Source organism: Tenebrio molitor, chromosome 6 (genome assembly GCF_963966145.1).
Source record: "Tenebrio molitor chromosome 6, icTenMoli1.1, whole genome shotgun sequence".
NCBI lineage: Eukaryota > Metazoa > Arthropoda > Insecta > Coleoptera > Tenebrionidae > Tenebrio > Tenebrio molitor.
In genome coordinates, this window is record NC_091051.1 from 1,873,108 (window position 1) to 1,881,063 (window position 7,956).

The 7,956-nt window shown below is 42.9% G+C and overlaps 2 protein-coding genes across 9 annotated transcripts; both read left to right on the forward strand.

The window, feature by feature from the left end:
* The first annotated feature begins 241 nt into the window (after window positions 1-241).
* Window positions 242-2,009, forward strand: LOC138134006 (equilibrative nucleoside transporter 1-like). Of its 2 annotated transcripts, XM_069052065.1 has the most exons (8): window positions 242-378; window positions 429-541; window positions 590-836; window positions 885-935; window positions 989-1,423; window positions 1,481-1,566; window positions 1,618-1,817; window positions 1,868-2,009. In XM_069052065.1, exons 1-8 carry the CDS (start codon window positions 351-353, stop codon window positions 1,977-1,979), a joined length of 1,272 nt encoding a protein of 423 aa, XP_068908166.1. In that variant the 5' UTR covers window positions 242-350; the 3' UTR covers window positions 1,980-2,009. The 2 variants fall into 2 exon arrangements, with proteins under 2 accessions (XP_068908166.1, XP_068908164.1); XM_069052063.1 differs by having other exon boundaries at window positions 590-935.
* A 438-nt stretch (window positions 2,010-2,447) lies between these two features.
* On the forward strand, window positions 2,448-4,877 carry LOC138134005 (equilibrative nucleoside transporter 1-like). 7 transcript variants are annotated; one of them, XM_069052059.1, is made up of 9 exons: window positions 2,448-2,752; window positions 2,841-3,258; window positions 3,308-3,420; window positions 3,466-3,712; window positions 3,762-3,812; window positions 3,861-4,295; window positions 4,346-4,431; window positions 4,487-4,686; window positions 4,741-4,877. In XM_069052059.1, exons 2-9 carry the CDS (start codon window positions 3,231-3,233, stop codon window positions 4,862-4,864), a joined length of 1,284 nt encoding a protein of 427 aa, XP_068908160.1. In that variant the 5' UTR covers window positions 2,448-2,752; window positions 2,841-3,230; the 3' UTR covers window positions 4,865-4,877. The 7 variants fall into 7 exon arrangements, with proteins under 7 accessions (XP_068908160.1, XP_068908162.1, XP_068908157.1 ...); XM_069052061.1 differs by having other exon boundaries at window positions 2,451-2,752; window positions 3,321-3,420; XM_069052056.1 differs by having other exon boundaries at window positions 2,453-2,752; window positions 3,308-3,712.
* Window positions 4,878-7,956: the final 3,079 nt, after the last annotated feature.

Below are 7,956 nucleotides of genomic sequence, written 5' to 3' on the forward strand. Positions count from 1 at the left end.
CATGTCTGTATTTAAGGAAATTTTTGTGCAGTTTTTTTTTTGGGGAGGCACTGCCTCCGTTGCCTCCCCTGACGAGCCGCCACTGATAATTAGCTCTCAAATTATGATTGTTATCGCCTATTAACAATATTTTGCTGATTGAACAGATATTTGGAAAAGTTGTAGCACGATTACTATATGACGGTTTGCAGTAATATCATCCCACCTCTCCAAATTAAAACAAAGAAAGTCAATCGAACACAATGTTGAACACTTGATGAGATACGATTAAAAGATCTATCGAATCAATTCTAATAGTCTAGAGACGTATTTAAACGTACGACTTGACCCCGAGAAGTCCTCCCTCTGAGATGGAAACCAAACCAAAGCTCTCTGTGGGTAAGTTGTCGAAAGTGCGTCCATCTCGAGATTATTTTTTGAAATGGTAGAAACTCCAAGCGGAGACAAACCGAAAGATGCGTACGGGATGGTCTACATTTTGTTTTTTCTTATGGGACTGGTGCACATCCTACCTGCGACCTTCTTCGTAACAGCAAACGACGTAAGTGTTTGTGCGACCACCGACAAGAAACAAAATCACCGATTTTAGTACTGGATGCACAAATTCCGAAACACTTCGTTCGAGGATGTCGACTCGAGCCACAGAACTGTCCTCCAGGTCGAATTCTCACCTTGCCTCACCATATCCATGCAAGTGTCCATCGTATTATTCCTTTTCTTGAGCCTAGTCTTCGGACACAAATACTCAATCAAATTGAAACTCTTCGGGCCGTTGATTATCGTTCTGGTGAGCTTCATAATCGCGGCGATATTTATCCACATCGACACAGACACCTGTAAGCCCCACACACCCTTTCACCCCAATTCTAACGATTTGTTTTTAGGGCAAGAAGGATTCTTTGCATTCACAATGTTAATCGTATTTCTGATCAACGGTACTAAACTCTTCGCCAAAATCTCTTAGGTATATCTAGCAATTTTTTTGTAGCAATGTGTTCTATTTTTGGCATGGGCATCTACACCGCCGTCTCAAACTTCTCTACCGAATACCTGGGGGCGTACCTCAGCGGCCAAGGTATGGCTACTGTTTTCACCTCTTTCCTCCAGATTTTCGCTCTGGCGATCGGAGTATCGACAGAGACCAGCGCTCTGGTCTACTTCTGGGTGGCAATCGTCATCGTCGCGTTCACTTTGTTCTTGATGACAGTTGTTGTACTACGCAATCCATTCTTCCAGTACAACGAACAGAATGGCGAAAAGAGAAAAGAAAAGAGATTGAGTTTTCGCGAGATTGTGGACATTTTGAAGGTAATCTGGCCGAGTGCAGGTATTATGATCTTTTTGGTGGCGACACTCAACACTGTCCATCCTGCGATCTCGTCGCTGGTGGTGTCGGAGGGCGAAGGAAATGGTCGATGGAACGGTGGGACAATCTCGTCAAAAATACAACAAAACAAATCATCTCTCCTTTCTTTTGCAGATGTGTATTTTGTACCAGTTATAACATTCACTCTGAACGCCGTTTTGGATTATGTTGGTCGATTCGTCGCTCTTAAACTCACACTAGTACAAGTTCTTCATCTCGTTTTGTCAATTTTTTCAACTTGAAATTTGCAGAATATCAAACCTGTATGGCTCGTGTGTTGCAGCGTCGTAAGATTCGTCGCGTTAGTTCCGCTGTTCATGCTTTGCAACGCTCAACCTCGGAAACATTTACCAGTGGTCTTTGACCACGACTATCAGTACATTATCATAATGGTAGCGTTTGCATTGTCTAACGGATACCTACTCAACATGGTTACTCTCATTATACCGAAGTAAGACGTCACAAGGTGTAGAAGTGTACATTTTACGTTACATTTTTCAGAATGATACCTCCTGAGAAACTTGAAGATGCGTATCACGTACAACTGGTCGTTACTGGGATCCTCTTGGGAGCTCTCTCTTTTCTCAGTTTTGTCTCTGTCGATCTAATATAAATACGACTAATAAAATTGAAAACATTCGTTACAAAAAGAAATTCTTTTGTGGCAGATTACAAAAAATGGGCCATGTGAACTTTTTGTTTAAATACTTGAACGATATCGTAAAGTGCTTCTGGAATAGATATCAGAAACCCAAGTATCGATTTAGACTTATTCCCACCTAGAATGACTTAAATGGTAGCAACAAAAAGAAACATCTTGTTCTGGAGCTTCGAGACATCTTGGACTTCTTTCCTAACAGCACAACGCAAGAACCACCAGAAATAAAACAAAACATTTCACTCTTGATGCACAGTAACTCTTCTAGAGTCTAACGTAGCATCTTTTACATTTTTATTTACCAATTTTCTTTGTTTGTGATTTACAGAAATCACAGGCGAAAAGTTGTAAGGTTAAAAACAAGAAAGTAAAGTCGAAGGTGAAGTTGAGCTAGGATCAGAAATTTTTTAATAAGTATATAATGTTTCAAATTTGTTGACAATTGCTTCGAAAGGTTATGTTTGTAATCAATGTACCTAATAAGTGAAAGCGGAGGTTACGGTGAAAGAAATTAAAAATGCTCAAATTGACATAACCTCAAAATAACCAACAATAAATAAACGTGCCCTTTTTTTGTTTTTTTCTGTTTCTGTCGTTTCAATAAAGAGAAAGCGAGGAAGGAAATCGTGACGTCACCTCAAAAGGGTAAAAATTGGAACTTTAGTCGAAGGGTGTCAAAATTAGTTTTATTTCTAAAATCGTATCTCTAGCTGAAAAATTTGTCGTAGGTGAGTACAGTACAGATGAGCAGCGCCATAATATAATGAATAAGAGGTTTTTTAACATCTGGCGTCAAAAATAAATATTTTTTTACAGAGATCTGTTTTATCACCAGTTATTTATAGAATGAACCGACAAAAACAATACAGTGTGATGCAACCAGTTCAACGAATGCTCACTTGGTAATCACCTCTGAATAATTACGAAGCGAAAGCAAGTTTTTCCGTACGATTCGTGCAGAAATAATAAAATTTTAAATGACATAAGCGTTGATAACGCTAGAGGGCGCTGCAATACCTGCACACTTTTCAAACCAGAACGAACGATTTTTGCTTTATGTAACTGATCACGATTTACTGATTAACCGACAGCACACCTTATCAAAGAAACGACGATTAAAATAGTGTGCGCACTCGACACGATAAGATCTGGACGTAACTGGTGATTACGAGGATTCAGTCTAGTTCGACACCTCTGCTCTCCGAGATGACAGAAAACAAACCCCCCAAAGTTGGTAAGTTGTCGTGATCGTCCCAACCTGTGGGTAATCTTCGTCACGACAGAGACCCCGACTAGTGACTCCATCAAAGATGCGTTCTGGGTCGTGTACATGTTGTTCTTCCTCCTGGGATTGGTGCACATGTTACCTTGGAGTTTTTTCATCACGGCATATGACGTAAGAATGGTTTTTGTTCGTGCTGGTACTAATCTCGCTTTTCAGTACTGGATGCACAAGTTCCGTGACACTTCTTACGACGAGGTGGACTCTTCTCATCGTACCAGTCTCCAGACTCAGTTCTCTCCGAGTCTTACCATTTCGATTCACGTCTCTACGGTACTGTCCCAGCTTTGGGCGCTCCTCTATGGGCGCAGATACTCAGTTAATATGAAACTCTCGGTACCACTCTCGATTCTTTTACTCTTCTTCGTAATCGAGGCGATTTTCATCGTGGTCGATACCGACTCTTGTACGCTCCTTTCGACTTCACTTTTCACCTTCTCATGCTGTTTTTCTAGGGCAAACCGGCTTTTTCACGCTGACGATGATCGTAGTAGTCGTCATAAATGGTACTCCACCTCCCTCCTTCTGTCCCGGTCTCATTTAATGTGTCGTAGTGATGAGTACCATCTACGGCATGGCTGTGTACTCGGTTCTGACAACATTACCGACCGAGTACTTGGGAGGGTACCTCAACGGTCAAGGAATGGCCTCGATTTTCACTTCTTGCCTCCAGATCCTGTCCCTAGCTGTGGGAATATCTTACGAAATAACCGCTCTAATATACTTTTGGATCGGTAACTCCACGGTAACTCTCACCCTCGTCATAATGTTAACAGTAATGAAACGAAACGACTTTTATCGATTCCACCTCCGCAATCACAGAGACGTCGACGCGAAGATGCCCAGCATCGTGGAGATCGGCAAGATTTTTAAAAAGATCTGGCCCGGATCTGTCATCATGATCTTCTGGGCGCTAACAGGATTCACCGTCCACACCAGCATCACGTCTTTGGTGGTGTCAGAGGGCGAAGGGAACAGCGACTGGAACGGTAGATAACGCTTTCGGATTTTGACAACTCGACAAAAATTGTTTTCATAGATGTGTACTTTGTCCCTGTGATCACTTTCCTGCTGCCCGCGGTTGGAGAATACGTAGGAAGGACTGTCGCTGTCAAAATGAAAATTGTAAATAATTGTAGAATTGTCGACGGCTGCTGCCAAATCTAACACGCGTTTTTAGAGCTTCGGGGAGCTCTGGTTGGTGGGATTCAGCGCACTGCGAATGTTCGTGTTTGTTCCTTTGGTGATGCTGTGCAACGCTCAACCCCGTCAACACTTACCCGTCGCGTTTCCCCACGACTACCAATACACCATCATCATGGTGGCGTTCTCTCTTACCAGCGGATACCTCGCGAGCATGTCCAGCCTGATCGTTCCAAAGTAAAACGCAATACTGTCACAGCTCTTTTTGTGTTATTTTTTTTTCAAGATTAGTACCTGCGGAGAAGCTCGAAGACGCCTTCCACGTCAACATCCTTCTGATCGGGATATTCGAGGGAATCATCTCTTTCACCGGGTTCGTTTCGGTCGACTTGTTGTAACAACTGGAAAATTATAAAAAAACAACTCAACCGAAGTTTCATTTCGCTCCACCTGTTCTAAACTTCAACAAGGGAGATCAATCGCCAATTAAAAAACACAATGGGGTTCGACTCTCGTCTCGAGAGGATAACTCGAGCTTGCAGAATGTTCGACGAAGAATCGAACGCAAAATTCCTCGAGGATGCGCTCGAAAAGAAGCCAAAGTTTGTACCTATCAAGCGAGTTGATTTTGAAGTTCATTCCGGGGTTTCGGCGATGAAGCGCCGACACGAGGATGGGGCTTTGTTTATGCTGTTTTTGTGCTCTTGGGCCTCATCCATCTCCCACTCTTGACTTTCTGCAGAACACGACACGATCCGCGTGATGAATGTAACTCGGTTTAATTTTACCAAAGTTACAGGAAACTTCTTTACCGACGTGGTGACAACGGACGTAACCCTACCTACCATTCGACTCTGTTTTCACAAAATAAAATCAGCGCCCGGCTAAGAATCCAATAATCAATCCAGCTTTAGCTGATGGAGATTTTCATTACTCACCTGCATTTTTCCCACGATCATCTTCGTCGGCACTTTGTCGACGAGCTTGTCATTTTTTCAGTACTGGCAACTTAACGAGTAAGTGAGAGAAAGTGTTTCGGAAGAGATTTAGCAAATGTTTGATTTTCCAGAAGTTCGGGAGCAAAATGTGTACCGTGTTGGTGCGGGGCACTAGGTGTGCGGGCCCCGTCAATTGGCGAAGTCGTCTGATTCGATCGGCAAAGTTTCGCAATAAAGAGCAGAGTTGGGTAAGCCGGGGGCAAATCCGGTGCTTTTATTGTGGCAATCGGTGCCATCTACCACTAGGTTCGGCAGCTACCACCGGAGGGATCAAGGGGATCGGTGTGAATTTAGAAAATAAGCGAGTTCGGTTCAAGCAAACGAAATGCTTTATTAGATACACCACTGCAATAATACACGCTTGTAACAAACTGATATGACTTAATCATCAAATGTTGTACTCGATCAAGAGCAGAACGACAAAATGATAATAAATAAAAGAAGGTATAACGAGGAGACTGAACATGCGTCGGGAGCGTCGGCGGCGCCGGACCTGGTGGATGCAAAAATGGACCGTCCGGCGCAGCGACGCTCCTCACAAAAATGTCGTCGGTCGATGATGGTCGCGCTGTTCACTGCTCTGGGGCTCGGAACGGAAATGAATCGAAGGAAAAAACAAGTTTTTCACTTTTTTTTTTGGTTTCTCTTAATAATATCGATGGAACTGCACAACATTGTTTTTAATATTAATTACTTCGTAAAATTGACCTGAACTCTATTGACTAGGCACACTTAGTTTATATAATAACAAGAAACTGTCCTATGAAAAATAGAAACTTCCGACAATAAAAGGAAACAGACAAATAATCAAATAATAGGGTCGACGTGGTGACGTCGGCCTCACAACGGTCTCATTTTTTTTTTCGATTTTTAAAAATACTTTATCATTACAACATATAAATTATCAAGATATTCTTGTAACAGGACCAACAGTGTATACATGTAATGCTTTAGCCAGATAATGTGCTCCATAATAATCGAGTGACATTCACACACTAATTATGATTTTTCATTTAATATTAACGATCATATACAAAATAAACCATCTGTTCGGAATGTGTCGAGTTCCAAAGAAAACTTCAACCGAGAAGAACACCTTAATTTTATCATCGTAACATTTTGATTTAACAACTTTGAAAATACTTTGGAATAGAGTAGTTGCCAACAAGTGGAGTAACGTTATTGTCCACTGCCGCAATAAACGAGTGAGGTGCACTTGGTGTGGGGGTGCGAGGGCGCATGCAGAGACTAGGCCAAGCGGCGGTTAGAGGCCACTACTGCGTCAACGAACACGCTCATTTCATTATTATTTTATTTTATCATTATTATTTTGTTTTTTTTTTGGTGGCGATTTTTTGCAAGTTTTTTGGCTAAATTTACACCCGCTCGTCGAGTTGATTGATTATGTAAGTAAGTAACAAACATAGCTCAAAAATATATTAGTCACAATATTTATATTGCCTTGATTCAATTTTGCAAATATAATAAGTACCTACTACAACGCATCAGTCTTACAGTTGAGAGAAGAGCAAAAGCTTAGGCGCGGACAGCTCGCGGCTACTACAGATTAGATCCTACTCAATTAACGACGACACACGACACGAGACACGACAAGCAAGCGGCGGCGGCGGTGGCGGCGGAGAGAAGCACATTATCGGGGGTGGTGGGGCAACACGACGGTCGGCGGCGGCGATATGTGTCACGTGGCCAACACAACACACTACACAGATATAAGTATGTATGTATGTATGTATTATGTAGTATGTATAACACGCACTATTGCTATCAAATATAGAATATCTGCGATTTGTCTGCGCGACCTATGGCAGGAACGATGATGACGGACAAAGCGGCTAATGCTAGGGCTCCCGCGAGGCTGTCGGGTCGGGGGCGGGGGCGCCGCCGACCCGACAGCCGCAACAAGCGCGGGGGCCGTGGAATGTGCGGCCTCACAACAAGAAAACACTCAATATAATACTCGTATTGTTACAATAACCTTATGTGTAAATGTGATAAACTCGGTCAGTCCTAACAAATACCTACACACTACTACTTATCGAAGAGAGAGACATACGTCGCAGCTCGATACAACCATAATAAGGACGTACAAAGCACATAAAAATACAATATATCATCATGATTTGTTGTTTTTTGTGTTTTTTGATATAAAACGACTAGACTAGATAATACGACGTAAGCAGCTAGTTTTTTGGTCGGTCCGCGCGAGCTTTGGTCCGCGGGTTCCAGCCAACAAGCAAGGAGAATTGGTGTGATCATCAGTACAGTCAGTACAAGTCGAATAAATCCCTTTTTTTTATTATTATGTACAGTACAACACGTACAACGCTTTGGTGTTCGTACTTTACGAAGAGGTGTGTGGAAGAGCGTAACGCTTGACGTACGGATGCGGCGGCGGCTCGGCCCCGGCTCCCCGTCCCGCCGAGGGAGGCGGCGGCGGCCCGGGAACGGCCCGTGCGGTGGTGTGCAAGTGATATCATAACGTCGGGGG